This window comes from Heterobasidion irregulare (assembly GCF_000320585.1).
Source record: "Heterobasidion irregulare TC 32-1 unplaced genomic scaffold scaffold_12, whole genome shotgun sequence".
Lineage (NCBI taxonomy): Eukaryota > Fungi > Basidiomycota > Agaricomycetes > Russulales > Bondarzewiaceae > Heterobasidion > Heterobasidion irregulare.
The window spans coordinates 1-21619 of NW_009258208.1; the positions used below are offsets into that span (position 1 = coordinate 1).

The 21619-nt window shown below is 55.2% G+C and overlaps 11 protein-coding genes across 11 annotated transcripts; 5 read left to right on the plus strand and 6 right to left on the minus strand.

Annotated features, from left to right (window-relative positions):
• Nucleotides 1-916: 916 nt before the first annotated feature.
• HETIRDRAFT_430208 (uncharacterized protein) lies at nucleotides 917-3427 on the plus strand (the record flags this gene model as incomplete). Its single annotated transcript, XM_009553605.1, has 9 exons — nucleotides 917-1291; nucleotides 1334-1422; nucleotides 1499-1703; nucleotides 1804-1880; nucleotides 2068-2157; nucleotides 2187-2560; nucleotides 2700-2870; nucleotides 2925-3064; nucleotides 3260-3427. The coding sequence occupies 9 exons, from the start codon at nucleotides 917-919 to the stop codon at nucleotides 3425-3427; spliced, it is 1689 nt and encodes a 562-aa protein (XP_009551900.1).
• A 3-nt stretch (nucleotides 3428-3430) lies between these two features.
• On the plus strand, nucleotides 3431-4718 carry HETIRDRAFT_412081 (uncharacterized protein). The gene is made up of 2 exons (XM_009553606.1): nucleotides 3431-4491; nucleotides 4546-4718. The coding sequence occupies exons 1-2, from the start codon at nucleotides 4179-4181 to the stop codon at nucleotides 4668-4670; spliced, it is 438 nt and encodes a 145-aa protein (XP_009551901.1). The 5' UTR covers nucleotides 3431-4178; the 3' UTR covers nucleotides 4671-4718.
• On the minus strand, nucleotides 3431-6472 carry HETIRDRAFT_446630 (uncharacterized protein; the record flags this gene model as incomplete). The annotated part of the gene is made up of 4 exons (XM_009553607.1): nucleotides 3431-4491; nucleotides 4546-5160; nucleotides 5212-5963; nucleotides 6040-6472. 3 exons carry the CDS (start codon nucleotides 6470-6472, stop codon nucleotides 5146-5148), a joined length of 1200 nt encoding a protein of 399 aa, XP_009551902.1. The 3' UTR covers nucleotides 3431-4491; nucleotides 4546-5145.
• A 552-nt stretch (nucleotides 6473-7024) lies between these two features.
• HETIRDRAFT_460956 (uncharacterized protein) lies at nucleotides 7025-8106 on the minus strand (the record flags this gene model as incomplete). Its single annotated transcript, XM_009553608.1, has 4 exons — nucleotides 7025-7242; nucleotides 7318-7434; nucleotides 7491-7661; nucleotides 7720-8106. The coding sequence occupies 3 exons, from the start codon at nucleotides 8104-8106 to the stop codon at nucleotides 7339-7341; spliced, it is 654 nt and encodes a 217-aa protein (XP_009551903.1). The 3' UTR covers nucleotides 7025-7242; nucleotides 7318-7338.
• HETIRDRAFT_436697 (uncharacterized protein) lies at nucleotides 7498-8539 on the plus strand (the record flags this gene model as incomplete). Its single annotated transcript, XM_009553609.1, has 4 exons — nucleotides 7498-7556; nucleotides 7583-7595; nucleotides 7680-8075; nucleotides 8102-8539. The coding sequence occupies exon 4, from the start codon at nucleotides 8303-8305 to the stop codon at nucleotides 8537-8539; it is 237 nt and encodes a 78-aa protein (XP_009551904.1). The 5' UTR covers nucleotides 7498-7556; nucleotides 7583-7595; nucleotides 7680-8075; nucleotides 8102-8302.
• A 1221-nt stretch (nucleotides 8540-9760) lies between these two features.
• Nucleotides 9761-10039, minus strand: HETIRDRAFT_329747 (uncharacterized protein; the record flags this gene model as incomplete). Its single annotated transcript, XM_009553610.1, has 2 exons — nucleotides 9761-9880; nucleotides 9989-10039. Coding segments are annotated over 2 exons (171 nt in total), but the record flags the coding sequence as incomplete, so codon positions are not given.
• Nucleotides 10040-12591: 2552 nt separating this feature from the next.
• Nucleotides 12592-13181, minus strand: HETIRDRAFT_109330 (uncharacterized protein; the record flags this gene model as incomplete). Its single annotated transcript, XM_009553611.1, has 2 exons — nucleotides 12592-13005; nucleotides 13116-13181. The coding sequence occupies 2 exons, from the start codon at nucleotides 13179-13181 to the stop codon at nucleotides 12592-12594; spliced, it is 480 nt and encodes a 159-aa protein (XP_009551906.1).
• A 56-nt stretch (nucleotides 13182-13237) lies between these two features.
• On the minus strand, nucleotides 13238-13635 carry HETIRDRAFT_329577 (uncharacterized protein; the record flags this gene model as incomplete). Its single annotated transcript, XM_009553612.1, has 2 exons — nucleotides 13238-13466; nucleotides 13601-13635. 2 exons carry the CDS (start codon nucleotides 13633-13635, stop codon nucleotides 13238-13240), a joined length of 264 nt encoding a protein of 87 aa, XP_009551907.1.
• Nucleotides 13351-14286, plus strand: HETIRDRAFT_412084 (uncharacterized protein). The gene is made up of 2 exons (XM_009553613.1): nucleotides 13351-13466; nucleotides 13601-14286. The coding sequence occupies exon 2, from the start codon at nucleotides 13847-13849 to the stop codon at nucleotides 14243-14245; it is 399 nt and encodes a 132-aa protein (XP_009551908.1). The 5' UTR covers nucleotides 13351-13466; nucleotides 13601-13846; the 3' UTR covers nucleotides 14246-14286.
• An 852-nt stretch (nucleotides 14287-15138) lies between these two features.
• On the plus strand, nucleotides 15139-18123 carry HETIRDRAFT_389988 (uncharacterized protein). Its single transcript, XM_009553614.1, has 6 exons — nucleotides 15139-15473; nucleotides 15530-15560; nucleotides 15625-15817; nucleotides 15875-15988; nucleotides 16039-16740; nucleotides 16795-18123. The coding sequence occupies exons 1-6, from the start codon at nucleotides 15305-15307 to the stop codon at nucleotides 17995-17997; spliced, it is 2412 nt and encodes an 803-aa protein (XP_009551909.1). The 5' UTR covers nucleotides 15139-15304; the 3' UTR covers nucleotides 17998-18123.
• A 1053-nt stretch (nucleotides 18124-19176) lies between these two features.
• HETIRDRAFT_37867 (uncharacterized protein) lies at nucleotides 19177-20661 on the minus strand. Its single transcript, XM_009553545.1, has 4 exons — nucleotides 20482-20661; nucleotides 20083-20335; nucleotides 19374-20016; nucleotides 19177-19311 (listed from the first exon to the last, which is right to left on the minus strand). The coding sequence occupies exons 1-3, from the start codon at nucleotides 20536-20538 to the stop codon at nucleotides 19406-19408; spliced, it is 921 nt and encodes a 306-aa protein (XP_009551840.1). The 5' UTR covers nucleotides 20539-20661; the 3' UTR covers nucleotides 19177-19311; nucleotides 19374-19405.
• Nucleotides 20662-21619: the final 958 nt, after the last annotated feature.

Below are 21619 nucleotides of genomic sequence, written 5' to 3' on the forward strand. Positions count from 1 at the left end.
CTAACCTAACCTAACCTAACCTAACCTAACCTAACCTAACCTAACCTAACCTAACCTAACCTAACCTAACCTAACCTAACCTAACCTAACCTAACCTAACCTAACCTAACCTAACCTAACCTAACCTAACCTAACCTAAGTGAGGCTCGTCATGTCAGCCATGTATCAGGACTCAGCCCTGCCAATACGCGGCTGACATGACGAGCCTCTCCAGCCGCGGACAGGCTCGTCATGTCAGCCGTGTATTAGCATGGGTGGCTTCTTCACCTCTTAATGGCCTCTTTAGCCCTGCCATACCCCTGTCCTACCCTGAACCTTCTAGCTTTTCAGGTTAGAATTGAATAAATATAATTATTACATGTGACAATTTAATTTCTGAGCTGTGACGAGTAATCATGTCAGCTGCTTGTTGGCACAGCGGAATCCTGATACGCGGCTGACATGACGAGCCTCTCCAGCCGCAGCGAGGCTCGTCATGTCAGCCGCGTATCAAGACTCAGCCAAGCTGATACGCGGCTGACATGACGAGCCTCTCCAGCCGCAGCGAGGCTCGTCATGTCAGCCGCGTATCGGGACTCATCCCTGTCAATACGCGGCTGACATGACGAGCCTCTCCAGCCGCGGACAGGCTCGTCATGTCAGCCGTGTATATTGGCATGGGTGGCTTCTTCACCTCTTAATGGCCTCTTTAGCCCTGCCATACCCCTGTCCTACCCTGAACCTTCTAGCTTTTCAGGTTAGAATGCATCGGCCATGCCCATGCGCTGCGGAGGAGAGGAGGGTCGAGGATGGACGAAGCCGCAGAGACAAGTACGCACATAGAGGAAGTTCTCGTCACCATGCTTGAGTCCGCACTCGAAGCAGTCGTTGACGCGGGCGGCATCGCCGAAGGTCTCGTAGCCGTAGCCTGCGCGGAATGTGTGCTCGCAGTCGTAGGAGGCGGAGCGGGGAGGAAACTGGGGGAGGACCCGGACGCGGCAAGGTTGGCGCGGCGGCAGTTGGCCTCTGTGACGTAGAGAGAGGGCGGGGTGTGCGGGAGCTGGCGATTGGCAAGCTAGACGATGAGCTGGATGGCGACGTGTGCGGGGTGGACGAGGCTCTGATCCGCAATGTTGACGGGACTCGGGAGCGGGGGCTCCGAGGCAATGGAGAGAGAGCGCAACGAGATGTCGAGGCGATCGACGAGGGAGAGGGCATCGTGGGCTCATGCGAGCTCGGAGGCGGCCGGCCAGCGGAGGTCTGGATTGTGGGGAGAGCAGCGGCAGGCGAGGCGACGGCAGAGAGGGACGCGGTTAACGAGAGCAGGCTGCCGTTCTGGGAGCTTTGGGCCTAGGTGAGGGAAGGTGGAGCGGGACTGATAGCGAGCGCGCTCATGGAGGAGGCGAGAGGGTTGCAACCGGTCATCGGACGTGCGGGCGGGAGGTAGGATGGATGGAAGGGCTATGAATGGAGGTTGTGTCTGAAAGCCGGAAGACTTGCGCAAGGAGGTGTTCTAGAGCGATCAGGAGTCAGCGGAGTTGGAGGGAGGGGAAAGAAGAAAGGCTGCCGAGGCTGCATGTCTGGGGAAGGGACGTGCGGAAGGGATGTGCATGCGCAGGGTCGAGGAACGGGGCGCCGAGGAACGGGGCGCTGAGGAACGGGTGGACGGGAAGGATGAGGGCGAGAGGCACGCACCTTTGTACCGCTTGGCATGCTCATCGAGCGTGCGCCCATCGTCGTCGTCGTCGTCGTCCGTGCCCATCCCTCTTCCCAGCCCGTCTCTCTGCCGCCGTCGCCGCCACCGTTTCTCTTCCATTTTCTCAGCCACGAGCCGATGAGGTTCAGTCGAGCACGGGACGGTCGACGAACGAGAGTTCGAGCGTGAGCGCTGTCGAGCGCGCGTGAGGGTCGAGAGGTCACATCAGCAAGAGGACGAGGTGAAGTGAGGATATGAGGATGCGGGGTCGAGCGTGTATGCGGTGTCGGCGATGATGCAGAATGAGGGAGGAGTGAGCGGAGGGGTGGACTAGAAGTCGGGCGTGCGTGCATGAGCTGGAGGAGTTGCGCGTAAGCAAATGTGGGTCGCAGGCAAGGGCGAATGCGTGAGCTCAAGAATTCCAGTGGGTCGAGGGCACTCGGCGGCGGGCAAGGGGCAGAAAGAAAGGATGAGAGAGGGAGGTACGGACCTCGGTAACGCTCCTTCCTAGCTCACTCTCCGCCGTCAGCGGCTCCTCGGCCTCCTCTCGACGTGCTGTGATATTCGCGATGCTCTGTGCGCGTGCGCGGAGCGCAAGTGCAGCGGAAGCGGGGGGTTGGAGGTTCGGCGACGATGTAGGGACAGTGACTGTTGAGAGACGGCGGGGTCTCACCAGTGACGCTAGACGAGGGATGGAGAACGAGGGGATATCTTGCGTGGTGTCGAGGAGACGTGCGTGCGCGCATAGGCTTGGCGGCGGGAGCATACACGTCAACGGCCTAGGCGGTTGGGCACTGGGTGGGCGGTGGGCGTGGACTCAAGGAAACGAGGGGACGCGCGCACGCGGATTTGGGTCCCAGGCGAGGGCGGGGGCGTGCGCGCAGAGTGCGTCAAGCTCGGCGTGTGGGCACGAGGGCGGAATCGACGCTCGGGGGGTCGAGCGAGCGGGCGGGCGGGCATAGTGCCGGTTTTCAACAGTGCGAGTGTTTACGGAAAATTTGCAAGCTAAATCAAAAAAATACAGTACATAGAAAATCAAGGCAGCAGATAACAGGGCTTTTGAAGATGCAAGCTTTCTCAGGGCCGAGGTGGAGGCCCGTCGTCCGCTTGCATCACTCGTCCGCTTGCATCACTGAGAGTGCGAGGGAGGGAGAGCGCGAAGGAAACGGGTATCGAGATGTAAAAGGAACAAAAGGTAACTCACAATGAAAGGTTCGAAGTGCTGGTTTTGCGACCGATCGTCCCGTAGGAAGAAGAGGACGTGGACGATGGCCTGTCGGAAAATCTCAGGCTTGCAGGCTAGCAGAGGATGTCGACGTTGGCACGGACAGGGCGTGGGCGAGGGGTCGTAGAATTAGAAGGGTAGGGCAGACAGGTCAAATACGAGAAGTACGTGTGTGGACTGGAGTGAGAGACAACAACCTACCTCTATCCCTCGTCGATGGCCTCGTCCTCGAGTCCGTGCCCACTCTCCTCTCAGCTCGTCTCTCCACCACACTCGTTCCTCGTCCTCTGCCACCAGCTAGGTCTCATCTTCCTTGTTGACACTCAAACAGCTGCGATGCTCTGCGTGTTGACGGGCAGTGTGGGCGCGGGATTGTTGTCGGAGCAGATGCCGCCGCCGCGGAGACCATGGATGGTGGGTGTGGGAGTGGGATGTCCATTGACGAGGACGAGAAGGTGCAGGCGGAAAGAGAACGAGCAGTCGTGGTGTTGAAGGCGGAAGAGGTCCATCCAATTGATCGCTGGTGATGTGGGACCGCGGAAAACATCGCATGTTATGAGAGAAAGACTATGCGTACAGAACGGGTACATGTACTGAAAGCACCGAAAGCATCGAAAGCACTCAAACCAAAACAGACGCGGAACAGATATAGGAAACAAAACAAAGTCTACACTGCCCTATTGGATGGGCCAGCATAGCCCTGCGCCGCCAGCTGCTGTCGGAGGAAGGCAATCTCATCCTCTAACCTCCTTGCCCTCGCGTCGGCCTGTGCCCTCGCCGCTGCCTCCTCCCTTGCCCTCGCGTCGGCCTGTGCCCTCGCCGCTGCCTCCTCCCTCGCCCGTGCTTCCGCTGCCTGTAACCTCGCATTATTAGGATCAGTCCTCGCCTTTTCCACAACTTTCGTGAAATGGTGATTGTAACGTGGCAGAACGCAGTCCAGTGGTGGGTCTTTGGGCTGGATGGTGAAAATTGTGAGGAAGCGCCCGGCACGGAGAGGGCCACGGAGTGCGTGATCAACTGATCTGCCACCGAGGCGGGCGCAGAAGACGTCGTAGATGACGGCCGCATACCAGTAACATTGTCACGAGACAACGTTGTAAATAGGCGAGTGCTCATACACCGCAACCGTATACGCGAGGTATGAATCGCGAGGAGACGTGAATGACCTGGATGAGTGCCTGCACATGTACGCCCAGGCAGCGACCTCGACGACTGCTCCGAGCGGACACTGTCTGCGGTACACTAGGATATGGGAGGCCGTCGCCACGAAACACCGTCATGCCTCGGATGTCGGTGTTCGACGCGCGCCTGCAGCAACAGCTTCGCACGGCGAATATAGGGCGGTCTGTGCAGGCGCGACATGACATTCTCGCGAAGAGCCCGATCGAAAGCTCCCGCGCGGCTGCACACGCGATTCGAGAGGGGGAGCTGGAGCATGCGATAGAGCTGCTGGAGCATGGCCGGTCCGTCGTTTGGCAGCAGACGCTACGGCTTCGGCCGTCGACGGACAAGTTGCACCAGGTTTCACCTGCCCTCGCGGGTCGACTGTCCAAGACGTTAGGTGAACTCGACGGCATGAATGTTGAACCATCTGTCGACACAGTGCCGTGAGCGAATGCACGAAAACGCAGAGAACAAAGCTCACTGGCGCCAGGTGTGCGCCCTTCAGATTGGCGGCGGCGGCAGACGAGGCGTGTGCAGCGTCATCCTCCGTCGTCATCGTCGTCGTGGACCCTGTCGATGCCTTCTGGACCGACGACTCTGAGGTGATGGCATAGTGCTTCAAGGACATGATCCTCGCATCGTCGCTTGCATGACGCACGTCCGAATCCGAATCATCCTGCGCCCGGGGCACTCGCGTGCGTGCTTTGGAAGCTGACTGGCGCTTGTCATCGAGCAGTGTCACGCCCTCGAATGAGCTCGCGTACCCACCGTCGTCCTTGTTCGACTCGGCCGAGTGCGAACGCGATCGGCCTCGGGAGATTGTCGATCGTTTCCGCCGATGGCGCTTGCCCGAGTCAGACGAGATGTTGCGTGGACTGGGGGGTGTGACGAGCCTGACACCGTTGCGCTCGTTCACGTTCGCCTTGAGTCGGTGTTGCTGCAGCGTCGCGAGCCCGGCATCCACCTTCGCGACGGCGCCGTCAAACCCCTCCTCAGCAGCCCGCACGCGCGCCTCCCAAACCTCACGCGCCTGATTGATCCGCATGCGCTCCTCAGCCCATTCCTCACGGACGCCGCTCCACTAGCCCTCGACACCCTTCTTCCACTCAGCGATGAGTGAGGTGAGCGAGGCGCGCTCTTGACTCACCTCAGTGACATGCGACTGTATATCGGTCTGCGACGCCTGGACGAGTGACTCGAGCAAGGAGACCTTGGACTCAAGCATGGAGGTGGTACTCTGCGCAGCAGCCTGCTGAGCTTGGAGCGTGCGTGAGAGCTCGAGCGCAGATTCGAGGTGAGAGGTGAGGGCATCGATGCGCTCCTCGAACACGGAAGACGTCGAAGGCTGAAGAGCAAAAGGCTCTCGTAGAGGGGGCGGCGGCGATCGTGAGTGCATGTTGAGCACGTCAAGGTGCATTTTGGATCTGCCATGGATGTCCATGCCCATCCCTGTAGGCTCCGGTGTTATCGGTCGACCTAGCTCATCTCTCCGCCGCCGCCGCCGCCGCCGCCGCCGCCGCCGCTCCTCTTCTTCTTCCTCCGCCGCCAGCTGCTCCTCGTCCTCCTCCTCGACGCACTCCAGCTCGTGGGGCATGACGGTTGCGATACTCTGCGCGTCATCGTCGTCGCCGCCGTACTCGCTGTCGTCGTGGTCCTTGGCACGCAGCGTCCCTGAGCATTGTCTGCCGCGTACGCTGTCTAATTCGCATTTTTCCTTTATCAGCTCGCGGAGGGTGCTAACTTCACGCTTGATGGCTTTGTGCCCAGAGAGCATACCCTCCATGGCGCGGATCTTATCGATGAAGCAGGCAAGAGAGGCTTGAATGTCCTGCAGTCGAAACTGCAGCTCGATAACTATGGCAGGAGTTGGCGCCGAGTTCTCACTAGTGAGCAGCTCAGCTGGAGGCGGTGGCTGAGGCGGTTAGACGGGAGGAATTCATTGGGGGTATGGAGGAAGATTCGAGGAAGAACGTACCGATCGCACGAATTCCCGCAATCAAACGACCCGACCCACTGCTCCTCCTCCTCCTCGCCGTCTCTATGCACCACGGCGCACGCCTTCTTCTCTCCCTCCCTGTATGCAAGCTGCTTCTCCACTTTCCTGCACTAGCACTGCACTGCCTCGGACACGCGCCGGGATGGCACGACTCCACACAGACGTAGTTCCCGCACGCGAGCCACTTTTCGCAAGCGCGGCCGCAGGAGAGGTCCACGCGCGCGGTGTCGGCGGTCGAGGACAGGAGTGCAGGGGCGGGGGACGTGCAGGAGCAGGGACGCGTGTGCAGGGAGGCTGGCGCGAAGAGAGGCAGTATACCTCGTGAATATCCTCGTCGCACGTCCCTTCTCTCCCCCCAGCGTGTCTTTCCGCCACCGACCTTCCTCATTGTGGTCGTTGTTGTCGTCGACATCGCGGTCGTTGACGCTCGGACGGTCGCGATGCTTGGCCCGTCATCGGGCAGCGTGAGCGTGTGGGCGTCGGTGGGGCAGGACGCCTCAGCGACGGTGATCGTGGGTGGCACCGGGAAAAGAGATGGTGGCGAGCGTGGGCGTAGGTGTGGACGAGGTTAGAGGACGAGGCAGGGATGGGACGGATCTGCAGACAGCAAAAGTAAATAAAAATAAAAATAAACGTCAGTACACGCCTTCGGCGATGCTTGCTTTCTCAGGGCATCGGCGGAGGCCCATCGTCCCGTTCGCAAAGTTGAGTGTGTGGAAGAGGGCATCGAAGAGTAGGTTAGAAATGTACTCACAAGACTAGTCAGATTGATGCTTGTCCCGGTTTCGCAATCCATTGTTGCGTGGGCAGCGGGGAGACATGTTGTCTGTGAGAACCTCCGTGCAATTGGAAGCTGGATCTGGTCGAGTCGAGAGCTGGCGGTCAGCGCAGGTCAGCGCAGATCGACACTCTCTCCACAACTTTCGCCCACACGTCGTGTGGGTGAATGGGGCCATGGTGTAAAGACATAGCCTCTTTTTTAGGAGAGGAAGAGATGGTTTGCAGGGTCGTGATATACATACAGAGAGAGAGAAAAAAAATCTAACTACAGGTAGAAGGGGTACTTGAAAAATAGCTAAGAGTGGGAGCGCGTATATATGCGCACAAAGCATGTGAAATTAGTTGCTGATAGTACGAGTGGGAGAGTATGTCAGATCCTCTCATGGCGTGTGTGTCAGGGTGCTACAGAAGGCGGTTGGAGCGTGTCGCCATGTCCCACCCATACTCGGACTCAATGTCAACATAATGAAGACTCACTGTGCAAACAATAACGATCCCTCACTTCTTCAGCGACCAATCTACCTCAGGCCAACCTAGCTGCTCCCACTTGACGCTGCGTCGCAGTGCGGTGACGTTCCTGATAGACGAGATGTGCTGTGTGCATGTGCGGGATGTACTTCTCGTGGCGCTCGAACATGTCCAGCACTCACTTGCGTTCTGTTTGCCCAAGGCATGCTCGGAGCCATTTGTGATGTTGAAGAACATGCTAAGGGCAGGTGTGTTGCCGGCGAAGCCGGCGGCCGTGTGTAGTCTGCGGCAGCCTGGCTCGCCACCAAGCCCAAATTAACCTTCGGCGAATTTGGGCTTGGTGGCGAGCCAGGCTGCCGCAGACTACACACGGCCGTTTTTGCACTTCGCTAGACTTGTCCACTGCGGAACCCTCAACATCGAGCTTCTCGACCGCGTGCGCGAGCCGTGCATCTTGCGCAACTCGTCCGCTGTGGATTGTTTGATGCCAAGCATCACCGACGCGCGCAGGCAAGGGCAGTGGGAGGGGTAGAGACGTGGGGAGAGATAGAGGGGCTGGAGGATGAGTCTATATGACGCTGTATAGCTGAGCTTGCAGGACCGCACGAAGAAGTGCAGGGTGGGTGTTGGGGAGAGGATGGTGCGCGCGCATACCTTCTGGAACGCGATGCGCACCGCGTCTTTGCAGCTTCTGCTTGAGGCAGAGTGCGGCGCGGCGCACACGGACTGGAATGCGCTCGCTTCCCTGCGAATATCGCAATTCCTTTGGCTAGTAGGCGTAGGCGTAAGCGTGGGCATGAGCGTGGGAATTGATCTGGGGAGTGAGAGGGGAGCCGGCGGGGACGACAAAACGAGGGCGTAGCATCAGAGCACTTCGAGCAGGCAAATAGGCGAGAGGTCGAGTGTGCATGGGGTCTCTATAATAACGCAGAATGAGAGAGGGCGGGCAGAATGACTGAAAATGTGAAATATATGTGAGGAGGGGAAGGAATGAATGTGCAAGGACAGGAGGATCGATAAGGTCGACAGTGGAAGGGGTCGAGGGGTCGAGGGTGGGGGTCCTGGGTGGCAGGCGTATATGGAGTCGAAAGGACGACCATGCGTGGGTCGAGCGGAGGGACCGGTGTGCAGGGGAAGACTGGCGCAAGGAGAGACGACGACGTACCTTCATGACGCTCGTCCTTCTCGCGAGATGTTGGAGGGCACTGTGTGCCGACACAGTCGGAAGTAAAACTCCGACTGTGTCCGACACAGTCGGACTGTGTGCCGACACAGTCGGAGGGAAAACTTGGACTGTGTCCGACACAGTCGGACTGTGTGCCGACACAGTCGGACTGTGTGGCGCGACAATCAACGGACTGTGTGCGGCACGGCCGGACTGTGTGGCGCAGATTCACCGCCAAATCTCGGACTGTCACCGAGAATCCGGACTGTGTGGCGCTGAACCAGCGCCAAAATCCGGACTGTGTGCGGTCTCGGCCGGACTGTGTGGCGCAACAGAGAGACTGTGCACAGTGTGACAACAGTGTGACGACTGTGCGCCCGCAATCTCCCGACTGTGTGCCGCCCTTTCCCGATGCTGACTAAACTGTGTCTCCGGGTTGCAGAATACCCTCAACATCACAAACAATTACATATCTCTCGATCCCCTTATCCAAATGATAAAATTAGGGGATGATTTGAAAGGTAGTGTATGTAGGAGCATTTTATTAGTTTGGCAATGGAAATCCAAGGACAATTGTGGACTGGAGACTCGGTTTTTTGAGGTTTTCCCTCAATTCTGTATTTTGCCTGTAACATCTTCAGTACTCCATGTCTACTAATGAAAATATTAGGGTACCATGACAAATACATTTTAAGCCTATTGAATCAGACAGAATTGTGTCCAACCTCGGATTTGGCTCCCAAAACCCAGACTGTGCTTCACACAGTCTGGTTTTAGGGGGTAGACTGTTTAAATCCATATCTATTGAACCCCTGATTCAATCTCGCTGCTTCTGGGCCTCAAAGTTGAAGCAGGGTATGAAGATTACAGAAAGGATTTTTTCATATTTATAAATGCATTTAATTGGCAACACAGTAGTTTCGGATATCGGTGGACTCAAAAGTGTCGGTAATACTACTAGGAGTAGTCGGTCCACACATGCGAGGAGGAGCCAGGGGGCTGAGAAGACGAATGCGTGGGGGTTCGAGGCGTAGATGTCGAGGGAGGTGCAGGCGGAAAGGGCGATAACAGGAGGTACGTACCGTCGTACCGCTCTGCCTGCTCGATGAGCGTGTGTCCGTCACCATCGTCTCGTCGCTCCACCCTCGTCTCTCGACAGCCGCTGTCCCTCCTCTGCCTCTATCGCCATCTGCTCCTTGTTCTTCTCTTCAATGTGCTCAACCTCGCATGATAAGATAGTTGCTTTGCTCCACGCGTCATGAGACAGGGTGGGCGCAAAGCAGTCGTTTAAAGAGGACGGCGCCGACACGGATGTCGTGGATGTTGACAAGAAAAGAGAAAGCCTTGGAGATGGAAGAGGGTGTGGAAATAGCGTGGAGTGGGTGCCCGGAGTATTGCAGCTGCAAACTGTAAGAAAAAATACTATCAGCAGTGCGCACTTTCTCTGAGCATCTGTTGTCTGCTGGCGTCGTCGAGAGCATGCAGAGGAAGGGTTCAGAAGAAGAAAAAGCTCACTAATGAAATCCAAAATGTCCTGAGAGAGCAAAGAGACCTCGGCTGAGGAAGCGTGTTGTGCTCGATGTTCAAATGTGCGGGGAGGATCGACGCGACGCGACGTGGCGGCGTGCTTCATCACGAGACGTTGGAGGGCACTGTGTGCCGACACAGTCGGAGGGAAAACTCCGACTGTGTCCGACACAGTCGGACTGTGTGCCGACACAGTCGGAGGGAAAACTTGGACTGTGTCCGACACAGTCGGACTGTGTTCCGACACAGTCGGACTGTGTGCCGACACAGTCGGACTGTGTGGCGCGACAATCATCGGACTGTGTGCGGCACGGCCGGACTGTGTGGCGCTGATTCACCGCCAAATCTCGGACTGTCACCGAGAATCCGGACTGTGTGGCGCTAAACTAGCGCCAAAATCCGGACTGTGTACGGTCTCGGCCGGACTGTGTGGCGCAGCAGAGAGACTGTGCGTGGAGTGACAACAGTGTGACAACTGTGCACCCGCAATCTCCCGACTGTGTGCCGCCCTTTCCCGATGCTGACTAAACTGTGTCTCCGGGTTGCAAAATACCCTCAACATCACAAACAATTACATATCTCTGGATCCCCTCATCCAAATAATAAAATTAGGGTATAATCTAAAAGGTAGTGTATGTAAGAGCATTTTATTAGTTTTGCAATGGAAATCAAAGGACAATTGTGGACTGGAGACTCGGTTTTTTGAGGTTTTCCCTCAATTCTGTATTCTGCCTATAACATCTTCAGTACTCCATGTCTACTAATGAAAATATTAGGGTACCATGACAAATACATTTTAAGCCTATTGAATCAGACAGAATTGTGTGCAACCTCCGATTTGGTTCCCAAAACCCAGACTGTGCTTCACACAGTCTGGTTTTAGGGGGTAGACTGTTTAAATCCATATCTATTGAACCCCTGATTCAATCTTACTACTTCTGGGCCTCAAAGTTGAAGCAGGGTATGAAGATTACAGAAAGGATTTTTTCATATTTATATTTATATTTAATTGGCAACACAGTAGTTTCGGATATCGGTGGACTCAAAAGTGTCGGTAATACTACTAGTCGGGCTGTGTGGCGCGACAATCATCGGACTGTGTGCGGCACGGCCGGACTGTGTGGCGCAGATTCACCGCCAAATCTCGGACTGTCACCGAGAATCCGGACTGTGTGGCGCTGAACTAGCGCTAAAATCCGGACTGTGTGCGGTCTCGGCCGGACTGTGTGGCGCAACAGAGAGACTGTGCGTGGTGTGACAACAGTGTGACGACTGTGGGTCCGCAATCTCCCGACTGTGCGCCGCCCTTTCCCGATGCTGACTAAACTGTGTCTCCGGGTTGCAGAATACCCTCAACATCACAAACAATTACATATCTCTCGATCCCCTCATCCAAATAATGAAATTAGGGTATGATTTGAAAGGTAGTGTATGTAGGAGCATTTTATTAGTTTTGCAATGGAAATCCAAGGACAATTGTGGACTGGAGACTCGGTTTTTTGAGGTTTTCTTTCAATTCTGTATTTTGCCTGTAACATCTTTAGTACTCCATGTCTACTAATAAAAATATTAGGGTACCATAACAAATACATTTTAAGCCTATTGAATCAGACAGAATTGTGTGCAACCTCCGATTTGGTTCCCAAAACCCAGACTGTGCTCCACACAGTCTGGTTTTAGGGGGTAGACTGTTTAAATCCATATCTATTGAACCCCTGATTCAATCTTACTACTTCTGGGCCTCAAAGTTGAAGCAGGGTATGAAGATTACAGAAAGGATTTTTTCATATTTATATTTACATTTAATTGGCAACACAGTAGTTTCGGATATCGGTGGACTCAAAAGTGTCGGTAATACTACTAGGACGCAGGCAGGACGTCTGAGACGCCGCGTCTCGTCTAGGACGCAGGCAGGACATCTGTGACGACTGCACGACGTCTAAGATGTCCCCCCCTCGTCTGTGGTAAAAACAAGGTGTTTCTGACGACGGCCAAATGTCTGAGACGCCGCGTCTCGTCTAGGATGCAGGCAGGACGTCTGTGACGACTGCCTGATGTCTCAGACTTCGCGTCTCGTCTCAGACGACTGCTGAGACGTCGCATCTCGTCTAGGACGCAGGCAGGATGTCTCTGACGACTGCACGACGTCTCAGACGTCGCATCTCGTCTAGGACGCAGGCAGGATGTCTCTGACGACTGCCTGACATCTCGGACGTCGCATCTCATCTCAGACGACTGCTAGTCATCAGTGATGTCCTCATGTCACCAGCACTGGCTGTACTCTCTCACCTGGCCTCTCACTTGACTCCTCACCTGCCGCCTCACCTTCCTCCTCACCTGCCTCCTCACCTGCCTCCTCACCTGCTTCCTCACCTGCCTCCTCACCTGCCTTCTCACATGTCTCCTCACCTGACTCCTCACCTGGCCCCTCACCTAGCCTCTCACCTGCCTCCTCACCTGGCCTCTCACCTGGCCTTTCACCTAGCCTCTCACCTGGCTCCTCACCTGCCCAACATCTTGGATTTTTTTCGTCTCACCTACCATCCGCCTACCACCTCTTATAACCTAACCTAAGTGGATGTCCTTGTCGTCTATGCCCATTCTCTGTCGCTGCCATTGCTTGTGTTCATCATTGTCCTCCGCCGCTGCATCTTGCCGTCCTGAAGTTCGGGGATGACGGTGTAGCAGACGGCAAGGAGGGTGAGAAACTCGACGAGGACATCGTGTTCCCTGGCGGAGGCGGGGGCAGTGATGTCGAAGGGGTTGGCGTCGACACCGTTGGAGATGGTGACTTCGACAGCGGGAACATCGACAGCAGAGAGCACGAGCACGAGGATTCTGGGCGCGAGCGTGCATAGGGGTGAGCGTGCGCGGGGTTTTGGCGGCGACGCAGCACGAGGAAGGGGCGGATGTGAACCGTCGAGGGGATGAGCGCGAGGGCGCTGGGTGGCAGGGTTGCGTGGGCTGAACAGACGACCCGACGCGGCGTCAACGGCGGAACGTCGCTGCCGAGGAAATCGCGGGGCACAGGTCGAAGGAGGAGCGGGAAGAAAGTCGAGACTGGGATATACGCGTGTGGAGAGAGGAACCGGTGTAAGGAGAGACAACGACACACCTTCATGACGTTCGTCCTGCTCAGGAAAGGTGCATCCATCACGACGTTCTCATCGTCTATGCCCATCTGAGCTCCCAGCCCTCTTCATCCTCCACCGCCGCCGCCTTTCCTCTTCGACTTCCTCAGCCACGAGCACGGGATGGCCGACAAATGGGGGATCGAGCGTGTGCAGGGTCGAGCGTGGGCGGGGTCGAGTGTGTGCGGGGACCGAGGGGTCGCATCATCAAGAGGACAAGGTGAGACGAGGATGTGAGGATGCGGGGTCGAGCGCGTGGGCGGTGTCGGCAATGATGCAGGATGAGGGAGGGGCGGGTGGAGGGGTTGACGAGAAGTCGGGCGTGCGTGCGTGAGCTGGAGGAGTCATGCATAAACGAATGCGGATGGCAAGCGAAGGCAGGTGCGTGTGCTCGAGGGTTCAAGGGGGTCGAGGGCACTCGGTGGTGGGCAAGGGGCAGACAGAAAGGAGGAGAGCGTGAGTTACTAACCTTGGTAACACTCGGCCTCCTTCTTCCTGGTTCATCTCTCCGCTGCCAGCGGCTCAACGGCCTCCTCGTCGACGCGCAGTAATATTCATGATGCTTTGTGCGCGGGCGAGGAGTGCAATTACGATGGAAGCGGGGGGCGTGGAGGGATGGCGATGGTGTGTGCACGGTTTAGGAACGGCGAGGCCTAAACAGTGACGCTGGACGAGGGAGAGAGAACGAGGGGATGCGCGTACATGTGATAGCGGTATGAACCTCCCGCCACCGTCACCGCCACCGCCCATGTTCGGCTGCTCGTCACCGCTGCCACTGCCGGCATCGTCGGCGTTGGGCGTGCGCCCACGATCAGTCGATGAGAGAGGCGCAGCGTCGGAGGCGCGTAGGGGTCAGCACGGGCGCGATGGTGTGCGCGGCGTCCGCGCCCGCCTCCGTGTCGCCGCCATGAGGGCCGAGAGGCACGAGGCGGCGGTCGAGGTTGAGGCTGGGGTCGAGCGCAAGCTCGCGCGAGGAGGAGTCGTAGTGGTCGATGAGGCTGCCGCTGAGCGGCGCGTGCGGGAGGTGGATGCTTGGCATGCAGAGCGGGGGGCATCGGCACGCCGGGCACGCGCTGGCGCTTACGGTTCTGGTCCGCGGACTAGTGACGCGTGAGCAGCGGCGTGCTAGGGAGCGGCAGCGAGCCGTCGTCGTCGTCGTCGTCGTCATCCATGTTGAAGTACGACTCCTCCTCGGCCCCCTGGCGGCGGAGCTCGAGCGGCTGGCTGAGGCTGTGCGCACGTCTGTGCGTCAGTGTGAGCGTGAGCACGAACTGGAGAGCGCAAGAGAAGTGAACCTCTTTTGGGAGCTCGGGCGCAGTGTTCATCTCCCAGCGCAGGATGACCTGCTCGAAGCACCTCTTTGTGAACCTGAACCGGGAAATCTGCTGCACGAGCACCTCCTGCCTGGTCATGATGTCGTCGACCGCCTCCTTACAGCCAGATTCATAATGATGGGCCTTGACAAAAAAGAACATGCTTAGCAAATGGTGTCGGCGCTGAAATATTTTGGCCATGTAAGGTAGATGCCGATTTCTCCGCTTGTTGTCCTCACTCCTCTCCCCAGTCGTACGCTGTCTAGATCTCAAATTCAATGCTCCGACTGGGTCCTTTTTTCCGAAGCTTGGGCCTATCGTTATGAATCTGGCTGTAAAACTGCTGCCACTGACCTTACGCCGTGCGGGATATAAATGATTTGATTATTAAAATCAAAATTAAAAAATAGTGTTGTGATCGCCACGGCTGGGGAGGAAGTGGCTTCTGGCGGTAACGAGGTTGTGGGTTGGGTTTTCCCTGGTGGTTTCGGTATTGATCCATCCGGGGCCTTTCCCCCTGTCGGCTGAGAACCAGTAGGGGGCATAATAAGTGTGTAGAGCATCTGTAAGGCGCAGAGGAGGGTGGTGGGAGGTGTGGGAAAACACGAGATGGTAGGCGTAAGGGCCTCACGCATTCGAATGCAAGACGGGCAAGGGTTTTAGAAATGAATCTTAGTACCACTACCTCCAATGTCCAAGAACAGGTCATCCACTGGTTCGCGACCCTCGACGATTCTGATGTAGATGAATTCAACATCCAAGTGATCCCAACACTCTATCCGAAAAAAGTTATTCAAGCCATACGCTCTCGTCAATCCGATCAGGTTCTGGATCTCCCCCGGACCTTTGCACAAGACGCTATGAAAAGGCTTGCGAGTCTACCTCAGGGTAAACTCCCGGCGGCTCTTTTAAATGCTCTCTTCCGTCAAGGCGATACGAACTCCCCTCGTCCGTTGAAGTCCGACTACGATCTTATGGAGCTCATTCTCGATTGCGATCATGCTGGCGAATTTCTTTTGGACGCTTGCAGTACGTCGCTCATGCTCTACATGCTCTACGTATCGTTTGACATGCTCGATGTGGAGTTATCAATGAAGATTTGCCACCGGAGACTCCGTGAGTTAGCAGTATTTCTTCCCCTGTTCGTTTCCATACTGAGCAGCCTTTCCTTCTACAACAGCTACGAGAAGGAAAAGAGGCTAGACAGGGCTTTCCATGAAGAATACCGGGGCGGCGCAGTCAACGATTTCTTTCAGGCCCTTGAGGAGTATGAATCCATCTACAAGCGCGACATTCACTACGGCAAAATAATCAGTATCCTGCAGTCTAGTGGCACCGGGAAATCACGCTTGGTTGAAGAATTAGGCAGTCGCGTTTGTACGCTTTCTTCAAAAATCGACCCTCGTTTTGATATTCAAATCATCCAACAGATCCCAACTCTGAGTGTTTGTTTTCGAGGCAGCGAGGAGGTGACACAAGGCTGGCCCCCTCGCGATCATGGCGTCTACGAATTCTTCGCAAAAAACCGCGCCCCCCAGTTCAGAGTGAGCCCGGAAACTCATCTTACGAGTATGCATCTTTAATGTTCGGCTAGGGTGAGGAACTGGCTGCAGCCTTCTATGGGGCACTGTTGGAGGTTGTGAAGGATACGATCGGCCAATCGGCCTCACCCAAGGAGGCTATGATAGCATGGCAGGTGCAATTTCCGGCAGAACAGCGTCAAGAGCTTTTCATCGATGTCGTCCAGCGCGCAGAACAGATGCTTGCAGACAACACAGCCGAGCTCGAACACATTCGAACCAAAGGCTTTGAATCGGAAACCCCGATAGATGACGAGCTTCAAGGCATCATTACGTGGCATCATGAAGTCTTTCTCCTTCTCGTCAAGGCAAGGTTTATGGATCTAGCCCAGAAGCTCAAAACGCTGAGTTACGATCGGTTTGTCTTCGCTTTCGATGAGTGCACCCTCCTCAATATGGGCAAGGACACGATGAAAACTCCTCGCCCTCCCGGTGCACACATGTCATTGATCGCTTTGGAACGCATCATCAAGGTTACCGACTATTACGAAGATACTCATGGAGTGGTATTCTGGCACCTTCTTCTCGATACGAATTCGTCTGTGCCACTCCTAGCAGGGACCGGAGATATTGCTTCGTCCTTTAGGCTGAGAGATGCACTCAAACCTTTGCCTGTCTGGGTCTACCTTGGATTGGACCAGTTCAAGATGGACGTGCAAATAAAAAAACCTGAAGACGCGCTGTCATTGAAAAACCTCAAGCAGTTTGGCCGACCGGTAAGTGCCCGTTTGAAATGATGCTTGATTATGTCTTGATGGGCACTTGACTAGCTTTGGGCCACAAGCGAAACGCACATGGATCTGGTACGATTGGCTATAATAAAGCTTTTCCGTGGCCCTTCATTCGACGCCACCGACCAAGACCACGTTCTTGCTGCCTTTGCCAATCGAGTTTTGCTCGAAGTTGGCGAAAGCGCCGCTGCGAGTCGGGTAGCCGTGGTCGCCGTGGCTCGACACATGCGAATTCTGATGGGCGTCGTCGGCGGTATTGTTGTCACCAAAGCGCCTTCGGAACCGCTCCTTGCTATTGCTGCCACACAGGTGTTGAATCAAGCAAGTGACACCTACAACATCGCGATGAAGACCTTGCTCGAGAAGCTTATCATCAACGGAGTCGTGCTTGATCGAGGTCTTCAGGGAGAGTTATGTGGTCGACTTCTCATGATACTCACACGCGACAAAGCGACCTTGCCCAGAGGGGGCGAATTCGTGCCAATGATTGAGAGCCGACGGGCTCTCGCGATCCCACCTGTCAGACTCGACCAATTTTTAATTACCTTGCTCGGGGACAAATTTGGTCTGGGCAACGAAAAGGCCCAACGGCAGCATCGCAACAACCTCATAAGCTGGGCCAGCGATGTTTGGCTCAACTTTACTCATTTTATTGAAGTCGACACCAACATTAGCAAGCTCAAGCCTGACTTCCTACGTGATCTTTGGACCCGCACTTGCGCGGTGCAGTGCAAGTTTAGCCAGCCAGTGATGGACGGGTTTTTAGTGGGCTATAAGGGAGATATTAAGCGGCGCCTCAATTTATCCAACTTCATCATGATTCCTTACCAGATCAAAGTTCAATCGACAGCAGCCGAGAAATCAGCCGCTAATGGCCTGACCTGCCCTTTTATCGTTCGTGAGGACGGTGCGCACTTCAAACCCAAGCACGTCGCTCTCTTCCTCGATTTGGCCACCACAAGCGCATTTCATCTTGCCACTGGTCCTCGTTGCGAATTGACGTTCAGGAAAGCTGATATCGACGGTTGTAAGTGGGATGGTTATGCAGAGGATAACGCAAAGGAGGTGGAACGGTGGTGCCTGAATGTGCGTGGGCACAGCAAGGCCCAGTATCCCGTCATCGGCGACTTGGAAGATATATTCAAGATGATGTTCCAGCGCGTCCTTGCCTGCTCACAGCCTGAATTCCAGAAATATGCGGACGCACTACAAGCAGCTACTAGGGCCATCGAGGTGTATTAAGTAGTGACCCAGCCATCCTTCTTTTTGATCCAATGCACTTCGTTTGATTATCGTGTACGTATAGATTTGAAAAGAGTATTATCTTCGAGTCGAAATTAGAGGTTGTAATAAAATTAAAGTGGACATATGGTGTGTCCGTGTCGAAGACCATTTTCAACACATTCTCTAATACATCATACAATGCATTTCACGTCTTCATAGAGCGGACTACAAGACCGCCACCATGTCTTAAACGAAAACCCCTGGGTTTGAATTATGGTCTTCGCTGCTTTGATTGGCGCGAGCGAGCTGCGTGAGTCCACAAACTGCCGAAGCTTACCGATGTATCCCACAAGGTGAGCTCCTCGACCTGAATGGCCATTGTGTGCATTAAATATACGACATAATACACGACGATGTCTGTCTCGCTGGTCTGCAGACGTGTAAGAAGAGTGATCGGGATCAGCTGAATGTACTGCTCTAGGTCAGATCTAAAACGTCATTTAGACGATGATGGTTAGTCGACATATTGTCTTTTACGCATCGTTTTGAAGCGCAGTCCTTCAGAACCTGGTCACCGAGTAATCATTTCGACTCAAGCACTTCAGCAGAGTTCCTAAGCGTAACCTAGGTGCGTGCACCCACGACACCACGGCCACCTTTGACACTCACGCACCATTCCACTGTTCAGAGCCTGCCGTTATGTGGTTGAACGAGGATATGCTAGAAGGCAAACCCTCTTTCCCCAGGAAAATATTGTGTTTGCGGAATCGTAATTTGAATCCTGCCAAAGAGAAAAAAGACAACATAGACACAGGCGGAGATGCCTTACACAGAGCGAGATATTACAAGAAGAATAACAAAGTTTTGGCTACGAGTGCATGCATTTGTATGTGCGCGAGAAGATTGCGGAACGAATCAAGGATACTACATGTATCGCTCAGGCCACGCAGGAGACGTGTGGAGCAGGTGGTGAAGTTGTGAGGCTGGAGGTTATGCCGTGCGCTGATCTTTACTAGTGCCATGATTTGGTTGCGCCTACATCGACTACAATTCCAACACCATGTCACTGGAGATATACTCATCGAGTGGCGAGCACTGACGGTCTCTACAGGCTGATCGAGCTACGAACATGACCCTTTTGAGAGGCTTGCCGAAGTGCAATATTCAAAGAATCCGTTGACTAGTCGCTTGTCTTATGCAGTCTTAAAACGCGGCGATTGCTTCCTATGAAGGCCGTTTCCCTAACGTATATGGTTGTCGTCGACCTGGAGGCACGAACAGGCGCACATGAAGTAGCACATGGAGCATGAGAAGACCTTCAATCCCAAACAGCTGAAATAAATAAGCCTGCCGATCAAAGAAAGAACATACAACAAAAGGACGCGAATACTGACTGGCGTCTATACCAGCCCACATCTCTCTGACATCAGAGCAGCGAATCGAGCTTGCTCAAGACTTCCAACACGCCTGCGACGAGTTCACAGCCTAAATCCTCGTCGCCGCCTATCATTTCTTTCTTCACTTCCTGCATTAGCCCCAGGACCACCTCTCTTCGACCCACGGATCCACCCATCCCGATCTGCGTGCCTTCCCTCCGTCTCGATCCTGGAGTGCTCCCACCTCCTCCACCGCCTGCGTTGCCGAACGGCCATACGGAGAACTCGGCAAGTATATCGTCGCATCTCCCAAATGCCGCCTCTCTCTCCTCGTACCCCAACCGCCCAAACGCGTTGTCGAGAACGCTCGCGGCATATGCAGCACAAACAAGACATACTGCACGTAGATTACGCATCTGGACACCCTCTCGGTCGAGGGCTGTAGCAGGGATAGAGCTCGTGCTGGCAGTGAGGAGCGCGACGACGCGCTGGATGATTGCGTCTTTGGTGCGAACGTCGGCGACAGGATGGGTGGCCATGTCGAAAAGCAAAAAGTTGCGTTTCTCGGTGCGAAGTACGCCCTTGTCGACGAGACCCTTGGCGAGGCGTTCGCGGACCTGCTTGAGTTGATAGCCGATTTTAAGGACATTCCAAGTTTCACCTGTGGCGTAGTCGCAGACGCTTGATCAGGAAAAAAAACGCAGTGCAAGGAGCGAGAGACACGCACCGGAAAGCAGGTCGATCCAACTGTTGACGGACATACGCTCTACTTCTTGAGCTTTCATCATCTTAAGCGTCTCGTCAAGGATGGTCTCGCCTGTCTGGCGCTCGTCGATGACTTCGACAATGCGCTCGGAAAGGGGCAAGCGCCGGCGATTCGGGTCTTTGTGTATCGCGATTCGTCGGCGAAGAGCAAGCTCGATAAGGATGCAGCCACGGAGGGCATATGAGATGTTGTCATTCCAAAAGGAGAGGTAGCCCTTTGGAGAGTGTCAGCACGGAGTCGGTATCTGGTGATGCAAGCGTGATGGTAAGGTAAAAGACATGTGCTTGTGGATGACGAGAGGAGAGCATTGGGGATCCGGAGGGAACGAGGATCGAAGAGGGGATGGGACAGCACACCCACCTGTCTATCTTTGATGCCGAGCAAGAGAACCTCTTCCATGATGGTGAGCTTTGGCATCTTTCCACCGGTCCTAGCATCCTCGTCGTCTTGTTGGAGGTCTCTTGGGTCGTACGCGACCTTGCTCCCCCCTGCAAACGCTGAGCCGGCGTGCGAGGCAGGTGTAGACGCGGAAGCGTGGCCATTTGAGTCGGACGAGAGGTCGTTGGAGGAGGAGGAGATAGATGGATTTACCCTGCGTCGGGAGAGACCTGAGGAGCTCATTGCATGGGCGCTGTGTTCGACAACGAGGACAGTAGGGATGAAGAGAGCGTTGGCGCTAGGAATGACGGCGCGGCAGCGGGACACCAGACTGGCCGCAGACGCCCGTCCGCGGCGCGCCCATAGCGTGCCGCGTCTTCGGGTTAGGTTTCCACCTGCCTTTCTCGTCCACTCCTCCTCATCGCCGACGACGACGACGACAACAACATACGTGTGCTTGCCTTTTTATACTTTCGGTGATATCTCCCGCTCAATTTAGGTTCACCATCTCTCTGACAGTATCCTGTTAGCAACGTCAGATGAAGTGCTTATCGTTGCCTTCCTGCAGCCTGCAGGCCTTTCCGTAAGCCTGCCCCTTCTTCTTCTTCCCCCGCTCACTCGCGCGCTTTCCCTGTCAAAAACAGCAGATCTCTCACTAGAACGAATTCTTCCCCTTCATCGAAATTTCTGGTCTGACAGGTCATCCATCGCACACTGATTTATACTGTACCGGCGAGTTTCAAATGCGTGCTGATTCCCATCAACCCATCATGGACCATCTCTTCAACGTCCCTTCAGCGGTTAGCAAATACTCATGTGGATCGAAGCCTCGGAATTTGCGTGCCACAGCGGCCTCTGTATCTCTTCCGACATGCCCTCCCGTTCCGTAACGCCCATATCCATCCATGGATACTCCCACTCCAATCCACCCACATTCCGGAAATGGATTCGAGTCCCTTCCACGAGGCTTCTCAACGTCCACATCCCAGCCACAGGGCCGTCCCTTTGCCCCCTGCTTCTTTCGCCGAGGTTATATCGCTTCGCCCTCCTCTCCCTCTTCCCCTACCCTCTTCACTAATCTTCTTTTCTCGCTTTCGCTCTTTCCGATCCCCTCTGTCTT